Source organism: Geotrypetes seraphini, chromosome 7 (assembly GCF_902459505.1).
Source record: "Geotrypetes seraphini chromosome 7, aGeoSer1.1, whole genome shotgun sequence".
Taxonomy (NCBI): domain Eukaryota; kingdom Metazoa; phylum Chordata; class Amphibia; order Gymnophiona; family Dermophiidae; genus Geotrypetes; species Geotrypetes seraphini.
Window position 1 is genome coordinate 87,411,035 of NC_047090.1, and position 19,670 is coordinate 87,430,704.

General features: G+C 41.1%; 1 protein-coding gene across 1 annotated transcript in view; it reads right to left on the minus strand.

Annotated features, from left to right (window-relative positions):
• The window catches only part of SRP54 (signal recognition particle 54), a 91,183-nt gene that overhangs the window by 68,500 nt on the left and 3,013 nt on the right, over positions 1-19,670 (minus strand). The window contains exons 2-4 of the mRNA XM_033952257.1: positions 10,113-10,222; positions 7,056-7,147; positions 146-230 (exon numbers count right to left, since the gene is read on the minus strand). Coding sequence (XP_033808148.1) covers positions 146-230; positions 7,056-7,147; positions 10,113-10,190 — 255 coding nt within the window. The 5' untranslated portion in view covers positions 10,191-10,222. The remainder of the gene's footprint in view (positions 1-145; positions 231-7,055; positions 7,148-10,112; positions 10,223-19,670) is intronic.

Below are 19,670 nucleotides of genomic sequence, written 5' to 3' on the forward strand. Positions count from 1 at the left end.
CTACTAAGTCTACTAAAATTTTAAATCTACTAAATTTTAAAATTCTACTAAATATGTTGGTTTCCAAAAAAAAAGAAAATCAAGTTTTGTTTGAAGTCTTACCACAGTATTACAGTATTAATAAAACGGCATGGAGTCTTAATACCTTGACAAGTTCTTTAAACACTGCATGCTGAATCATTTTCCTTTTGTTAAGTCCAGAGGCCATCTCTTCCAGATCAATAGCAGACCTAAAATCAAATAAAACAATTCTTAAGAAAATGACTCAACCACATTATGGTTTGACAGGTTGCCCAACACACTTCACAACATAAAATAAATAGAATATAAAAAAATGACATGATGGAGAAAAGCTGTATATATGGTAGTACTAAATGCTATTCTATAAACAGAATGGTGATAGGAGCGAGGATTTACATTAATTGAAACCTGGTGTAAATTAGGCCATCTCTTTTTTTTTTTTGCAACACTGTGCACAAATTCCAGGAGTGCCCCTGATCTTCCCATGTTTGTCCCATGGCCACACTCCCTTTTCTGATCTGCATGTAAAATTTATGTACAGATTCCAGTACTTAAAGATGACTGCTTAAATTTAAAACTAATTAACACCAATATAATTAGTGTCCAATTATCAGCACTAATTGGCTCATTTATTAATTAAATTGTGTATGCAAATTGGCTGCATGCCTAAATTTACAAGTGACATTTTGAGCGCCATATAAAGAGATTAGTTTCTTACATTGCTATGTAGTTAGATGTGTTTTCTAAACAGTAGGGTATTCTTCCCATGCTCCTGAGCTGTGCAGAAGGAATCCTCCCCAGGTTTTCAATTCCACCTCCTTCTCCAGAAGGCTCTGCTGCCCCCTTCAATTTGTACCAAAGCAAGCTATAGCTCTGTACAGGAACAGATAAGAAGAATGACTATGGGGAGACTCCCCAAACTATAAATCTATTCTGCTCTGAAAGTATAGCATGTTAAACATTTTAATTGAACAATCAAAACATCAAAATAACCACACCAATCAGAGACAAATCTCCTTGGGCGACACTGCCCACGACTCTGCTCATGAGTAGACCACGCTTCTGGTAGAATTGTAGGGGTTAACCCTGCAATAACTTTTGGAGGCTTCAGGCCTAAAACTTAGGCCAAGAATATCTTTTCCCTCCTAGAGTTATGGATTAAGGAAATGTCCTTGGCTGTGCACACACAGATCTTGTAAGTGTGTGCATAGCCAAGGACATTTACCAGCACAGGGACTCTGTTGTTGTGAGAAGATATGGAGGAGACACAGCTTTGCAGGCTATGCTATGAGCCGTGTCTTGTTTTCTTATCATCTTGGCACGTCTTGCTGTTTAGCCAGTACCTTCTACAAGAATTCTATTCACTATTCTTTTTTTGTGACAAAAAAGCCCCTGTTGGACAGGTTCCGATTGGTCCCCTGTGGGTCACCTGCGCACGATGAGACAGTGCAAACTGGACTTAGACAAGTTAGGATTTGGAGTTCAGATCTGAACTTGTTGTGTTCTTTTGTGCATACAAGAGAAATGAAACTTACAAGAGAAGAATCTTCTGGGACATTGTGCTGACCCTCAGCTGAGGGACAGAGACTGTCAGTGTTCTGCATGGACACTAATGAACTTTCTCTCTGAAGTACATCCTGCACCTCGAAGGATCTGCAGCTGAGCCCTATTACAGAGAGACCTTGTACCGTGGCTGAGCTGTGATTTTATATTTACCCATCTGAATGTCTGAGTTCACTGATATAGCTGTAACTGTAAAGAGAAATTCTTCACACCATCCGTTGCCAACAACAGCTGACCGTATGGTGAAAATCAGAGATTTCCTTACAGTTCACTGGGTTAGATAAAATATTTTTTGCTGGCTAAGGAGAGGTTCTTTTGGGATGCTTGGTAATTCATCAAGTCGTGTATCTTAGCTGCTATTCATTTTCACTTATAAAGGAACAATTTTCAGGAACAGCTCCCTGCAGGAAAAATGCTTGCAATTCAGAGACTCGTCTTGCAGACGAAGTGGCTACCAGGAACACAGTCTTCATGAGGAGATCCCATAGGGAAGCCTCTTGTAAAGGCTCATACGGAGTCTTGCTGAGATTTTGCAAGACGATGGCCACTGTTGGAAACAGGATACTGGGTTGATGGATCTTTGGTCTGTCCCAAATATGGCAAGTCTTATGTCCTTATGTTATATTCTTATGATAGAATAGGCATCCGCACTAGTGTGTGCAACTAGAGGGCCCTTTTCAAAGATCTTGCCACATCAAGGCTAGAGAAACTTTCTCCCTTTGAGTTCTAAAACTTGATAGGCCTGCTATCTGCACTTTCAGTGATCCAGCCACAAGCCCCTTCTCACAACCTGCTTGCAAAAACACCAGGACTACCGAAATCGGAGTTTGTAAGGGCTCTACATTGTCCTTGGCACACCAATGCTGAAACATCTTTCAGGCCTTAGCATAGACCACAACTGTCGAAAGCTTTTTGGCTCTAAGAAGTGTGGCTATTATCACCTCTGAGTATCCTTTCTTTGTTAGGACTGCCTGCTCAAGAGCCATGCCATAAGCCCAAAGTGTTGGAACCGGACCTTGAGACAGTAGATCCACATGAACCAGTAATCAAGGATTCCTGTCTTTCTGTAGACAAACTAGGTCTGCGGGGCCAATCCAATTGCCACTAGGACTACCAACCCTGCTGTGTCCAGCACTGGTCACCATACATGAAGAAGGACACGGTACCACTCGAAAGGGTCCAGAGAAGTGCGACTTAAATGATTAAGGGGCTGGAGGAGTTGCCGTACAGTGAGAGATTGGAGACACTCTTCTCCCTTGAAAAGAGGAGACAGAGGGGACATGATCGAAACATTCAAAATACTGAAGGGAATAGACTTAGCAGATAAAGACAGATTGGTCACCCTCTCCAAGGTAGGGAAAACGAGAGGGCACTCTCTAATGTTGAAAGGGGATAGATTCCATACAAACGTAAGGAAGTTCTTCTTCACCCAGAGAGTGGTAGAAAACTGGAACGCTCTTCTGGAGTCTGTTATAGGGGAAAATACCCTCCAGGGATTCAAGACAAAGTTGTACAAGTTCCTGCTAAACTGGAACGTACGCAGGTGAGGCTGGACTCATTTAGAGCACTGGTCTTTGACCTGGGGGCCGCCGCATGAGCACGATGGACCACTGGTTTACCCAGGAGCAGCAATTCTTATGTTCTTATTTTCTACCCTGCGAATGACTCAACCTATCAAGGCCACAGGGGAAAAACATAAGAGCCCTCTCTAGCCAGGGTTGAACTAATGCTTCCACTATGGCACTTCCTGGCTTGAATCTTCCATTGTAAAAGTAATCCAACTTTTGCATTTACTGCTGATGCCATCAAATCCATCAGTGGACATCTCCACCCCTGCATAATGCTCAACGCCTGTAAGAACAACAACCACTCTCCCAGGTCCAGTGTCTACTGGCTGAGGTAGTCAGCCTGAACATTCTCCTCTCCTGCTACATGAGCAGCAAAGATCGCCTGCAGGTGGGTTTCCACTCATCAAAACAGGAACTGAGCCTCTAGACATAATAGAGCACTTCTGATGTCCCCTTGCTGGTTGACGTAAGTTACCGCTGAAGCATTATCCAAGAAGACCCTGACTGCCTTGCCTTCTAGGAGCATCGCAAGCATCTGTAATGCCAGATGGTTCTGAGCTCCAGTTGATTTATGGACCATTTCTTCCGATGGTGCCCACAGAAATGACCTCCCCAACTGTAAAGATTGGTATCGGTCGTCAGGATTAATTGTTCAGTCACAACCTGGCTTGCTTTCCACAAACTCATAGATAGGCAATAAGCTGCCTATCTACATGAAAGGGGTAGTCAGCTATTTCAGGATGTAAGGGATGGACCTGATCTGCCTTTATGCACCAGGGCTTGGTGGTACACTTGCTCCTCTTGGGACAAACCCTATGCTGGCTATGGGTTTGTCACAGTCCTCACTGACCTATATATCTCCTTCCCTCTTGCCACCAGATCAAACATTTCTCCTTTTCCCTCCTTTTTAGAGAGACTGACCAAATTTCAGTGGTATTCAGCCTGGTTTCGGTTTTGGCAGAAAATGCTGGGGTGTTTTCACAAATAAACTTTGTATAGTGTCCCCATATTACACTCCCCTCACCTAACAGGAACAGTCTCCTTTACCCACCCCTTTGTCTGAATGTAACCATAGGCTCCCCCAGGACCTCTGTTATACCACCAGGCTTGTAATTAAGGCAGAAGTGATCGTTAGTTACTCCAACGTTAAAATGACTGCCATGAACACTAGCAGCAGACTTGCAAGATTGCTGTTGGAGGTCATATTGGACATTTTAACAGCAAAGATGGTATGGGCAGGAGCAATCAGAAACTAAGGTAGGCTTGGGGAAGTGGAGATTGGGATTGGCTATTGCAGCTAGTTTCAGCCAAAATAGAGCAATGAATTCTGGCTGCAAATTCAGTTTTGGTAAAAACAAAAACAATTAAAAAAAATAAACCAAAAAAACCTGGGTTTTGGTCTCCTTCCTTTTCCCCACTCCACCAGATCCAATCTCTCTCATCCTCCTTTCCCACACCTCAGATGCAGCATCTCACTTCTTCAGTTCAATATTTCTCTTCCCTCTCCCCAAGCCTCACTAATACTCAAAAGTATTATCATCTGGCAGACTGATCATCCCCGTAAACTAGGGTTCAGGTACCGCTGCCTGCCTTTAGAAGTGGGTGGGGAGATTGGAAGGGGTCAGAGGAGTTCCCAAGGGACATCTGTGGAATGCTTGGATAGACAGGGGAAGTGGTGCAGTAAAAGGGAGGGGAGGAGTCCGCTCCAGGCACCAGCACCCGTCCTCTTCTTCGGCCCCCCTGCTCCTTCCATGCCCCTCCCTACAACCACGTATGCACACCCCTTCCCTTGTATCTCTAAGATTCCTGGCGCAAGCAGCAACCCCAAGCTGTTGCTCGCACAAGCGTCAGCTCTTCCTCAGATGTCACTTTCTGGACCTGTGCCTAGGAAGTGACATCAGAGTAAGAGCCCAATGCTGGTGTGAGCAGAAGCTTGGGGTTGCTGCTCACGCTGGGAACGTTAAAGAGGTACGGGGAAAGGGAAGGGGTGGGCGGATGCGTTGCAGGAGAGAGAAGGGAAGGAGCAGAGGGGGGGGCAGAGCACCACTGCCCCAGTTGCCTCTCACCCTCACTATACCACTGTACAGAGGGATGTTTGGGAAATCCAAGGAGTGTCTAGGAATGATTGAGCGTCGTCACTGGCTCATATGCCTTTGCACTGAAGAACAATGGTACCATTGTATCACGACAACAGGTACTGCTGGGCTTCTCAACAACTAGTTGATAGTACACATGGAAACCAGTGACAGACTACCTGTTTCAGTCACTAGGTGCCACCATACATTACAAACAAATTTTAATTATAAGCACTGGGAAATACCTTGTATACCTGAATGTTACTTGCCTTTACTACTGAAGGTGTAAGCTTAATCTAAATAAACCATTAAGAAAACCATGTTGATAAAATCCCCAGGTTTCACTGCAGAATTTTCAGCAAAGAAAATGAAATACATATCTTAATAACTAAGCAAGTCCTTTAAGAGGGGTGTAGAAGCACTGGGGGGAAGGGAAGCAATCAAAGTTGCTTCATGAAATTATTTCCAGACTCTCTAAGGGAGGGAAGATTGGGAACTGAGATAGAAAGTTCAAGTAACATATTTATACTCTACTCTTAATGTTGATTTTCTTTATTTTTGACTGTAAATTGCTTAAATATGATTTTTCAAATAGAATGATACATCAAATGAATAAAATAAAGCCTTAAACATCTATCAAGATTCCTTTGAAACTTCACCAGCCTCAACTGATTTGGGGAGTTGAAATCCCCACATTGGGAAGAGAATCAGAGTTCTCCTATACGATACCGTTCCACCAGGCCAGCTTACATACAAATGTGAGAAATATGAAAAGCAGTAACTTTTATATTAGAGTAGATATACTAATATATATATTTTAGCTAATATTTTGGGGTCTGTTAATTATTGCAAGATACAAAGACATGACGAAACAGTAGGGGGGGAAGAGAGGAAAAGTACTAATAAATTGCTTGAGAAGGACATTTACAGCTAACTGAGAATTCATTGTTTCAAACCAGTATAGGGACATGCTGCTTCAACATTATAGAATACAGGCTTTATTAAAATAACAAACTGAAGGGCATAAGAACGTAGCTGGATGGCTCATCTCACAGACTCCCACTTTGGCGCAATAGAGGGTGCAATTGGCGCAATTTTAGACCTGGTGGCAGAAGGTTCCAATTTACATGGGAGCCTTTTTTGAACTCCTTGACACCGGCTGCCAGGAGTATATTATTAAACTTATAATTCTACTTTTAATTTCCAAGCAAGCAAGAATATTACTGGGGGGGGGGGTTTGGGGGAGAGGGGAAGAAAATATAAAATGGAGCACCTTGTAGAATTTACTGTACCTTTCTGTTAATGTATTTGGTCATTGTTGATACCTGTATGCACTCATTTATAGCATTTCAATAAAATATGTTAAAAAAATAAAAAAAGAATGTAGCAGGAAGGATGAGCATGTGAATAACCATATATGGGTGTGAGTAAATAAGGTTGGGGTCATTTAGAAGAGGATAATAATAAGAGTAATGGGAAATGTAAACAGAGGGGAGGGGAGGAAGTACATTAAGTCATAGTTGATAGGATGTCTGGAAATGTGAGCTATCTGTACCCTGACCAATGGGTACGTAGACAGGAGGGACCAGAATGAAAGGATAAACTAAATAATGTAACATTGCAGTCAGCTCTGTGTGCCTGCTTTGTATGTATGACACCCTTTCTTGCAAGAGAGTAAAATAAAGTTGCTTTCTGCTTCACCCACCAAGTGTCTCTTCTAAGGGTTCCAGTGGGAATCCATTATTTCTCACAGTAAACTGTATGGTTCAACACAACAAAACTTGATAGCATATAGCCTGCTTCAGATATCTTATCCATTTTAACTTACTTGACATTTTCTCTCAGCTGTTTCACCAGCTTAATATTAACATCAGCTTCCAGTAGAGCTGTGCATACTTCTTTCAGCATAGCACTTAGGACCTGCATACAAAGAAGGGGATTTTATGCTTGCTCTCATCACCAATAAGCCAAAACACCAGTTTCTAGCCAATTCCTTTAACCCTATACTTAAAAAGAAATCAAGATCAATACAGACAAGGAGTCTTATTTTACAAAAATCAGACTAAATCATGATCATTATATACACTGTTCTCCTAATAAGGATCTCATGGAACAGCACCCGAGTACCACATTATTGCTTTCTCTTCCGCTAATCATATATTTAGCATTCACAATCAAGGACTCTGGATGAAAACATGAACCTCAGAATAAGTATTCAGTCTATCAGGCTCTACACTTCTCCCTCCGAATCCGCGGTTTCAGTATCCACGGATTCGGTTATTCACGAGTTTTTTGGGTTTGTTTGTTTTTTTAACGAAACGCTGCATCCCGGTGCTTACCTGGTGGTCTAGCGGGCTTTCAGGGCAGGAGCAATCTTCCTACACTCCTTCCCCATGCAGATCACTCATACAAAATGGCTGTGGGAAGTTCCCGTCATAGTCTCGAGAGACTATGGGAACTCACAGCAGCCATTTTGTATGAGTGATCTGCACGGGGCAGGAGCGTAGGAAGATCGCTCCTGCCCCGAAAGCCCACTAGACCATCAGGTAAGCTCCGGGGAGGACTGGGATGCAACGTTTCATTTAAAAAAAAAAAAAAAAAAAAAAAGGGCTGGTATGCTGGGGGAAGGCGGAGGAGAGTCAGAGCCGGCCCAAAAGTTATTTGTGAATTTTCAATATTCATGAGCTGGCTCTGCCCCTAACCCCCATGAATATTGAGGGAGAAGTGTACACACATTCTGATTTTCATTCTACATAAGCTATAGCTGCAAGTCTAATTGACAACCAAGCACTTGCATACAAATGCAAAGTTGAGTCAGCTACCATATTTCTGGTCAGTACCTGCTTTCTTGTAGGAAAGACAGGTACCAACACAACATACATGCTTTCCATTATGCCAACATTTAGCTAGACTCTCCAGCATTAGCTGTTCTTTAGCTCTGCTGATTTCTATGTATTGGAGTATCCAAGCCCATTAGGTATGTCTGATTAAACATCATCAAAAACTACACTATTTCCAGAAAATGTATTTTAATGCCATCAGCATCATGGAAAGGGATTGGGACTTGATATACCGCTGTCCTGTGGTTACAATCAAGCTTATTTTTGTACCTGGGGCAATGGAGGGTTAAGTGATTTACCCAGAGTCACAAGGAGCAGCGAGGGATTTGAATCAAACCCACTGCACAAAAGATTATTTTTAAAAAATGACAGTATCATCAGTAAAAAAACAAACCACGTGGCACTATCAGATATATGTTCAGCAGAAAAACAGAATCCAGGCACTTTTTCTATTGCATCTATCAGAATGACTGAAAAATAATCCCCTTTGTGGTCTTAGTTTTATTTATATACCACTTGTATCCTAAGTGGTTTACATTCAGGTACTTTATCATATTTCCCTATCTGTCCCAGCAGGCTCAAACTCTATCTAGTGTACCTGGGGCAACAAGGGGATTAAGTGACTTGCCCAGGGTCACAAGGAGCAGCGAGGGATTAGAACCCCCAACCTCAAGGTGCTAGGGCTTTAGCTCTAACCACTGCACCACACACTCCCTCAAAGTATATTGTATTTTTTTTTGTTTTGATTTCATACTCTTTTTTTATTTACTGCTTGTACTAATTCTAATAAACACTCCCCCCCCCCCCATTTGTCCCCTTTAATGTGGTATCATACTGAAAAGGTCAAAATTACAGTAGAACTAAATCATCCTTATGGATGTTCTCTTTCTTTATTAAAGCTCACACAAAACATAAAAGGCAACATTTCACTCTCTTGCACAAGTACAGCATTTGTAGAAACTTAGCACCCAAAGATTTTTAAAATCAAACCAAATTCTCTTCCTATAGGGTTAATTTATTTTGGTGAAGTAAAAATGTTTCTTTCTTGATGCTAACCAAAACAGCTCTATTGCTTAAGGCAGCATGTCGCAAACTTTTTAAGCTGCGGCACACTATTCTCGGAACCATGGCTGGAGGGCATCCAAAAATGCACTGATGTCAATGTGATGACATCATGTGCATGTGTGACATCACCACATCGACATTCACACATGCACAAATGTCCTCCAGCCATGGCCCTGAGCCTCCTATTACCACCGGTGGGGGGGCGGGGGGGGGGGCTGCATAAGGAGAGATGAGAAGAAGGAGCAGAAGCGCTAGCGAGGAGGAGAGGTGCAGGCTGATTAAGTACAGGATGTGCCTCTCACCGCAAGAGGCACAGGAGTCCTGTAAGCAGTAGCCAGCGCCTCTCATCCTTGCCAGCATCTCGCAGCATACCTAAAAATCTGCCGTGTCACACAATTTGCGATACACTGGCTTACAGCAATGCTTTTCTGCCCTGGCCTGCAGACCTCTTAACCAAGCTAGTTTTCAGGATATCCTGAATTACAGTACTATGCAGGAGATTTATCTGCACATGCTGGTGTCCCAGTGTATGTAAACCTCTCTCATGCCTTCCTTGTAGCTGTCCAGAAGATCCAATTAATTAGGTACTTATACCGACAAGACTGGGATGAAGCACACTGATATAAGGGACATAACAGTATCACCTACTGTATATAAATGTAGGTTTGCTGTATTCAAGCCCTGGAATGCATAAATACAATTCCCATCCTTTCAATGTCAATGATATCTCTGTAAAACACGTTGGACAACTAGATACTGTACACCACGTGTTTAGCTTCTGTCAACTCACTTCTGGGTTCATCAATTTACTATAATCTCACGTAAAATTCAATTATTGATCCTGCCATGAAGATTTTAATTGGAGAATCAGTGCCTTGTGGCTGGAGGCCTGAGCGAGCATTTGAAATTATCTTTCATTCTTAACCATCCTACAAATGTTGCAGTTGCACCTCTAGTATTTCTAAGGAAGTCTTACATACCTCTTCATTGATGATTGTTGCATTGCTCAACGAACGCAGTGCAGAAGTGATTTTCCGTCCAAGGTCTGCCAAAACCATATTGACTACTTTAGATTACTCACCAACGTAGCCTATAGAAAGAAAACAATGTTATGTAACACCGATATGAAAAACAAGCAATGTGTTTTTGACCCGTCTTCTGCTTTTACACCTTAACATAATTCAAGGATCACTAGTAAACAAAAGTAGTTATTCAAAGCCAGCAACTGAAAAACACTTTTCAGAGACTGCCTGACCACTGTACAAGAAAGCAGAGAGAAAGACATGTTCAAAATTTCTGTGTCGGTTATCAACCAAAGAATACTAATTTCTGGTCTTAATTGTGGGGCTTACTTTACTTTCCAATATCTTCCATATATAGAGCAAACAGAGAATACCTGCCTCGTTAAAGAGCAACAAACAAAAAAAGGCAAGGGAGATGTCTTAAACAACCTGTATGTAATCTTTATTGTTAACATTTTAACACTAAATATTACATACAGGTTGTTTAAGACATCCCCCTTGCCTTTTTTTTTTGCTATCTTCCGTTTATGTCATAATAACTGCTTGAAACCAGTCTGGCAGCATTATAGAAATGATAAGTTATATTAAATGCTAAGGGATAGATTCTGAAAACAGCATCTACATTGGTTGCTACCTACAAAAATACTGCTGATCATGTGTCAAATCACGCTATGGCACAGTTTGCAGAACTGCAGAATCACAGCTACAATTAAATATAGGCACCAGTAATGCAGGCCTAGGTTTTGAAGGCCTACATTCCCAGCGCCTATGTTTGATTTGATGCCCAAGGTCATTTCCAGCCAAAACCACACCTACTTTGACCTCTGTAGATGCAACTGTGGCACCCTTTTTGGAAGTGCCTGCAAATGCCTACTACTTTTTAAACAAAATTATAATTGGTTTTAAAACAGTTGTCAATTACCGTGCTGATTAAAGCCAATTAAACCAATTAAGTTAGACAGCAGTAGGGTGCCTTCCGCTGCCTAACTTACAGCGCCGTTTATAAAATATTGCCCTAAATGTCTACTTCCTGGATCATCTCTGTTCACCCCCCACCACCACTTTGATCTTGCTTCACACTGGAACTCTCCAGAAATTTTGTGCTAGTGCTTTGTTGTGCCAATGAACAAGGATTGTATCATTTTCCCAATGACTCTATATTATACAACTAGATCTTTCACAAAAAGCTACAGCAAATTGTGTAGAAACGCAATAAACCTGAAAAATGAGTATTTTTAGGAAGTCTACTCCTGTAGTCTTAGCCATGCCTCCCCTCAGAAATAACTTGGTCTGAAGTTATATATGTCCTCAAATGATTGAAAGTGTTTGATTAGAAAACTATACATATTCAACTCCTCCTCTAATTAGGGGGGGGAAGCTTATGGAGCAAACTTTGGAAGAAAGAGCGGGCGAGGGGAGATCTCTATCATATTTCAATACCTCCTTGGCATAAATGCACAGGAAGCAGGTCTTTTTCAACTGAAAGGAAGCTCTGAAATGAGGGAGCATAAGACAAAGGTGAAAGGGAATAGGCTCAGAAATCCCCTAGGATTTCTAGGGGAAAAGAAGGGAAAGTAGATTTTTTTATTTATTCAATTTTCTATACTGTTCTCCCAGGGGAGATCAGAACTATTTGCATGAATTTATTCAGGTGCTCAAGCATTTTTCCTCGTCTATCCCAGCGGGCTCTTAATCTATCTAATGTACCTGGGGCAATGGTGGGATTAGGTGACTTGCCCAGGGTCACAAGAATAGTGTGGGTTTGAACCCACAACCTCAGGGTGCTGAGGCTGTAACTTTAACCACTGCACCACACTCTCCTGGCATGGATGGGTAGATTGTATAGGACATGATAAACAAAATGGTCTAGGAAAAGCAACACTACGTGTTGCTCACAGTAAGAGCTTATCAAGGTTGAATTTCAGTACCACAAATTTCTCTAACATGACCCTAATGAAGTAGTTCACAAACTTGTCATGGCTAAATATGAAGAGGGAGGGGTCAAAAGATCTTAATTTAGGTTTGTGCCTATTGTGGCAAAATAAAGTATCAGGAGAGGGGGGTTTATGCTATAGCTTGGCAACACAGTAGAACCCGGAGTGGTATGATCAGTCAATGCTACAAAACAGAATAGTGAGGCAAACTGGGTTTCTGAATATTGAGACATTTTAAAAGGTAGGAAACAGTAAAAAAATAAATAAATAAATTTGATTTGAGAAGCACTGCTGTTTTGGCACCCTGAAGGGCCTGAACTTTCCTGAGAAAGTTTTTCCCTTCTAAAATGCAGTTACTACAATAAAACAGCATTCTGGTACTCCTAAACTTGAACCATGAAATCCGTTTAACTAGTAATTCCTGGCACAGGCTTGCCAATAGAAACATTAAACACAGAAATATGATGGCAGATAAAGGTCAAATAGCCAATCCAGTCTGCCTACTCATAGTATCCACTGTCAATGTAAGTTAACATTTCTAATCACTCAAAATGTTAATGTCTCATTAATCCCACCTTTTTCAAAACTGTAGCGTGGTTTTTAGTGCCACCCGCGGCGGTAACAGCTCCAACACTAACATACCACTGCCAATATTGGTGCATCCACATTTGAATCTCAAGAGGTTATCCTGCTCAGCCTTTGACAAAGGATACAACCTGTCCGGGGACCTCCTGGAACACTGGGAAGGCTTTAGACAGCCTATATACACCCCCGCCTACTATAGCAGCCTCTGATACCTGGTTATCTCAGATCCTAAGACCCTTGACCAGCTCATAGTAACTCCTTCTAGAAAAGGAATCAATATGGAAGTCTCTTCTTCTTCAAACTGTTCAGTGCTGAAAGGAGACCCTTTGTTCTCTACCAAATATGGCTCCTTCAAGGAGGCAGGGCCTATTCTCTTTACTAGAAGTGTTTTCACTGTACCAGCCCCCTGTAGCACTTAGAAGCAGTAAGCTTGGTAAGCTCATAAAATCCAGCAAGAAAAATCTGAGGAATCCTACTCTGGGAGAAGGCCCTGCCTGGGGTGAAGCCTCTGTAGGTACAAATAGACTCATAGGCAGAGCCCCTAATATTGCAGTAGCTCCTCTCACCTGAACTGAGTTGGCAGAATTTCATCAGCCCTTGAAGGGTCATCTTAGGCAACCTCGCATCTTAGGCACAACAAGCTTTGTTTTCTCTCTCCACAGCCTGGACATTTCTTGCATATTCTTCTGCCTTAGCCATCCTAAGGGATTAGCGGGTTCATCAAGTTCTATTCCTGTCATTATCAGGTGTGTAATGATGGGGAAATATAATGACTGAGATGACACAGCACTCCAACAGGTAGTTGAGCAATAAAAACACCTAATATATTTTTTAAGCTTTTTCTCCCTCGCCCATCAACAGCCAGCCTTTCTCCCTGTATGCTACTGCTACCCAGGATGCATGAAAATTTCTTCAGCCTTAAGCCCCAGCTGCCCTGGAGGCCTCCTCAACCCCAGAGGAGAGGTTCCTACATCACCTTCTCTTCTTGTTTTATTCTGACTTTTAAAAAAAATTTTAAATAAACTATCAATCCTAAAACTTCAGGCAGGAAACACTAAGACCAAAGGGGATTTGTACCAGACCACAAGGACTCAGCCCAGGGATCCCAGGGAGAAGGAAAAGCAAAGAGAAAAAACCCATTGCCAGCTGAGAATAGGGAAAGACCACCCTAAAGCCCAGATCCCCTGACTGCAGAACAGGTACAAAAGTAAACCTACCTGCTGCACCAGCCAAATGGCTATCATTGCAGGAAACAAAGCAATACTGACCAGCTGTAGCCACGAAAGGAAACATGGCTGGAACTCCAGGTACCTTATGGCTTACTATCCACCAAGGACTTTGGATGACGATCAAACACACTGGTCATTAAGTCATCCAGTCCTTTCACAAAAAGCATTTGCCCTTTAAAAGGGAGCTTACTCGAGGTGGCCTTTGGACACTGAATCTCCTGCCCACTGCCTGATCCAGAGCATATTGCAGGTGGAGAGTGAATACACCGACACTTTACTCGTGTCATAAATAGCAGCCGCCACATAATCACTCTGGCCAGTACCACAGGAGAGCACCCCACCCCCTCTGCGGCTGGATTCTGGCGTAGCAACTAATGGCAGGCCCACATCACAAAGGAAACCACGGCCGCAGCTTTAAGGCCTAATGCCTCAAACTGCCGTTTGAGGACAAAATCAACCTTGTAATCCTAAGAATCCTTCAGGAATATGCTACCTTCACTAGGCAAAGAAGTTCTTTTAGCAACTTGAGCCAGAGAATTCACCTTAGGTGGTGTAAATAATTGCTACAAATCAGAAGCTGTGGGATACAATTTCATCATTGTCCTGCTCCCCATCAAACGACCCTCAGGCACCTCCCAATGCTCCATTATCATCCTGGTTATCTCTGGGTTTGAAGAGAAGCATGTGGACTGTGCCTTGGTACTGTTTAACAGCAAGAGCTGGATAGTAGAAACCTGCGGGGACTCTAAATTCAACTCCCACAGAGAAACTGTAAACCTCAATTAAATCTGTCAGCTTAAATAGCATGTGCAGTGTCAGATCCTATCCCTGATCTAGGACTGTCACTGAACCCCTGGTTGCCTGCACCAAACTGAGAATCAGAATTCTCCAAAGAGGATGAATAGAGGGAGAACAGTGGAATTGCATCCAACCCCAAATCGTCCCAGTCCTTTTCCAACTGGGCTTCCAGTTCCTTTGGCTCTACCGATTGCAGCGAGACCTCGCTTTATGGAGGTAAACTCCTAAGAGTTAACTGGCTGACACACAGACAACTCTTTATGCTTCTGGTAAGCTGAATGCATCAAAGTCACGAAATCCAGGATCAAAGACCTAACTTGGGATCTCCGAGGACCTCTGTCGGTCTACCACACATCTCCTCTCAGGGTCAGGGGCATCTGCACAAAAATGTTTCGCTAGCAACACCATGTCGCATTTTAAGAGTCTCTATGACCCAGATCTCAGCTTTCTGTACCTCTTGATGAAGTGACTAGAGGGGGCTAAGCCCATGGCTCCGGCGGCACAAGGATACTTTATCTGACCATCCAGTGCAAATTTGGCATGATATGGGGGTCTAAACCCCCTGTGTGTCCATAATAAATTGATTTTTACCAAAATCATGGCAATCTGAAGCAGAAGGAGGCTTTTGAAATAAAATCGTGAAATCTAAGATAGCGGCAGCGTTTTATTGCCCAAAATATGGCCCATTGGAGCATAACCAAAAGTTAAAAATCTCTGAAAATAGGATTTGAGATGGGGGACCCTTGGGACACCCTCAGAAATTTTTTCTTGCAGCTCCTAATGATAAGATCAAAGAAACAATAATACATCTGAATGGTCTTGACTATACTATAGAACAGTCTATATAAATATTGGGAGTGACTTCGGATAGATACCTTACTTTGGAACAGCATACTGATCTATTATTAAAGAAATGTTTCTTGGTGCTTTGGAAACTTCGCACCATTTAAGAAATATTTTGATGAAATTTCATTCCGTTTGTTAGTGCAGTCGTCTGTTTTAAGTATTCTTGACTATTGCAATATCATCTATCTTGGTGCCTATAAGCAAATCTTTAAAAATTGAGATTGATTCAAAACACTGCAGTTCGACTGATTTTTAGTCTGAAAAAAAATGGGCGCATATTACTCCATATTATCAGAAACTTCACTGGTTGCCAATTGAGGCCAGAGTTTTGTTTAAATTTGCTTGTATTTGTTATAAATCAATCTTAGGAATGTTGCCAGGCTACCTCGTTTCCCAATTTTCTTTGAACCATTCAAATAAGTTTACACGTGGAGTTCATTTGTTTACATACTCTTCTGTTAAATTATGTCGCTATAAGAGGCTTCTTGAGAGAACCCTCTCTTTTCAGGCTGCTAAATTGAATGTTTGGTTTGGAAAAATTATGCTAGGAGCTTCTTCCTATTTCTATTTTAGAAAATTATTGAAGACACAATTATTTAATAAATTTGTATCCTAATGCATTCTGTCTTAAAATTTTATGTATTTTTTTTGTTTTTACTATCTGATGTATTTTCATTTTTGAATTGTATTTTTCGCTGCATGTTCAGTTTTTACTTGTTGTGAACTGCCTAGAACCACTCCTGGTTTGGCGGTATATAAAAATAAATTATTATTATTAAGTTGAGACCCACCTCGATTTTCCCATAGTTAGTAATGAGCTGTACTCACAGATCTGCCATGTGCTGTACCTGCCTCAGTGTCTCACTGCAGCTGGAAATGGAGCAGGGATTTCTGCCTCAGGCAAGCAAGGGTAGCTCCAGTAGCTTGTCTCTTCGGGCTGCCTTTTATTCAGGTTCCAAAAACCTGAAACCCTTGACCCCTCAAGCTCCCACACAATTCTTGTAGGGGGAGGCACGCAGCTGACCTCCGCCAAGCCTTCTGGCCAGTTGTGGGGTCAAATCAGTCTGCACTCAAGCACCTGACTCCACAGAGGCAAGCAGCACCCCCAGGGGGCCTAGCACTGAGCTCTCAAGTGTTAATGCAGGCCTGCCAGGTATCTTCCATCTATAAACAGTTGCTTAACCCATCCATAAGAAACTGTATGCTGTTTGCACAGAAGGTGAGTTTCAGGGTACTAGTGAGAGAGAGGAGATAAGAAAGGTGTATAATTGTTGGTTTACTGCAAGCATGTCAAACTCGTGGCTCACAACAAACATCTTTGCAGCCAATATAATCCAATAAGTCGTACATAACTAGGGTCTCAAAATTTCTCCTGCAATCCATTGGTGCCGAGCAGTCATCTATCTAAACCAGTCAAAAACAACGATACAACATACGAGTTGCTTATTCTTATTAAGTACTACGATGTGGATGCCTTTGGTACCCGAGACAAGTTTGCGCCTCTAGTCATAATGCACCATTTCCCCCCCCCCCCCCCACTAATACTAGCCATTAGTCTTGTATTGACTTGCTTGATGCGCCTAACAGGAAATATTTCGCCTTCAGAATACAATAAAAATATTAGTATAGGTTTATTTACATTACACTTATTAATTTGTGCAATTATTCTGTGTCTGGTAAGTTAATATTTAAGAAAAGATATTGATTTTTATTGAACTGTTTTATTTTTTGTGTTAACGATTACTCATTTATTTCAGCTCTTCGTATTTAGCATGAGGGTACATTAAAAAAAAGGGGGGGGGTCTAAAAATCTGCCTAAATAGGCACTTGAACGATCAAAAAGACAAGTCGTCCAAATACTGATAATGGAATAGGGTTTTAGACATATCTAAAACCAGCTTAGGCCTTTTCCCTGCCTCTGTGGGCCCAGAGTGAAAAGAGACATTTTTGGAGGAGTGGGTAAGGTGGGAGATGTGCGGGATGTGGGCCGATCTATACTTAGTCAGCCGGCAGCCATAATCAAAAAGTATGACAGATTGCCTGGACGGAACTTATACATTTTGACTTAGACCAAGTCAAAACAAGTATAAGTTCTGGATCGAGCCGCTGAGCTGATCGTGGTTGCTGCCTACATCCCATGAACCCCCCCCCCCCCCCCAATGATCAGCAGCATGAGGGATGCCCAGTCCCTCCTGCTGACACCCCGTGAAACCCCCCCCCCTGAATGTTCACCTGTGACAAGAGTACAGACATCAGCGGTGTAGCTCAATTAGCTGTGTTTCTTTGTGCTTGTGACACGAATTTCAACATTTTTGAAGAATTATTGGAACTAGTTCCGATGCGTGGAACTACAACAGGACAAGGTATATTTAATTGTGATTATGAACTTGTGTAAAAATACAATTTACCTCTGTCAAAACTAACTTCTATAGATACAGATGGAGCTCCTTCAATGGCCGGAAAAAACAACAGCAAAAAAACCAAAGTGAAACTTATGACGGATCCAAGATTCATCATATGCATTGCATCATACATCAAGAAGTATTAAGCACAAAGGTAATAAAAATGGAAAATGTGTTGACATTTGTAAAAAAAAATTATGAGTTTCATAAGATCGCGGCTTAAATGAGTGACAATTGTCTGCTTTCTTTCTTTTTTTTCTTTTTTTTTATTTACCAGTTTCAAATTACAAATCAAGTATCACTTGTACAGAAAAATAAAGGTAAGCCAATAAGGCCATAATATATTCACTTTATTATCACAAACATCAATAAAAAGAAAATCATTATAGCTTTTCTTAAATTCAAGACCACAATAAGGATCCAAGGTATACTTAGCGGAAAATTAAAGTAATATTATCAAACTAAAGTGAATTAGAAAGTGAATATTTCAGTTTGTCCTATTTTACTGAGGTACATTGGCTATCCTGCTCCAAGGTCCTTAAACAATTCTGGGACTTTAAAAAATAAATATTTCAGTTTTTAATAACCAAAAATCAGAACAAAAGGTTGTTTTCTGATTCAGTATGGTTACAAGATTTATCCTTCATGGTTGATATAGCAAAACACTTAAACGATTTAAATTTAAAACAGCAAGGAAAAGATCAGATCATTACGAACAGAAGTTATCAAGTTAAAGCATTCCAATGTAAGCTAGTTCTTTGGGAATAACAGTTGAGAAATAAAAATTTAACGCACTTTCCGGCATGCAACATAAACAAATCAAGTTTAGGTAAAATTGCATTGAATCAAAAATATGCAGAAAAAAATTTAAGCCTTAGAGCTGAGTTTGAAACGAGATTTGTAGATTTTAAATCTTTAGAAGACAAGTTTTTTTGTTTTCTTCGATTTTCTCAATAAATATAGAATCATTACCTAATATACGCAAAAGGAAGTAATTGAGATCCAGTGCGATTCAGATTTGAAGACAAAATACAGTGAAGTTGGCTTACTTCAATTTTACAAATATTTACCAGCCAGGTTTGAAAATACTCAAAAATCTGCATATGAAATTATTTTCATGTTTGGAAGTACTTATCGTTAGGAGCAGTTATTTACACTTATGAAAGGAAATAAGTCTCCTATCAGATCCAGAATTACCGACATTCACCTTGGGTCAGTTTTAAAAGTAATCACTGCGGACAAGATTTCCCCCGAAATAGGAAAAATAGTAGCAGAGAAGAGATGCCAAGTGTCAGGAAGTGTCATAGTCCAGGTTGGAGCACATTTATATAAATGATACTTGTGCATACAAAACAACATTAGTAAGCATTCTTCTGGACATTTAAACGATTTTGGCCATAGAAGGTTACACAAGTGTCAGGAAGAAAACATTACTTTTATCATTGCTCTTATTCTTTTTGAAATAAACCTTAAGCTTCTATGAAAAATAATGTTTTTGTTTTTTTGCGGCCCACATAAACTTAAACCTTGTTCATTTGGCCCGCACCAGCTTTTGAGTTTGACATGATTGGTTCACTGGATTGTAGGGTCATTAATAAAGAGATTCAAAGTATGAGGATGGGGGGAGGGAGATTTGACAAGAAATTATATTGTAAAATATTTAACTCAAGGTATTTGTTTGCTTAAATTTATCCTCCTTTGCTTGTTCAATAAAATTGTTTA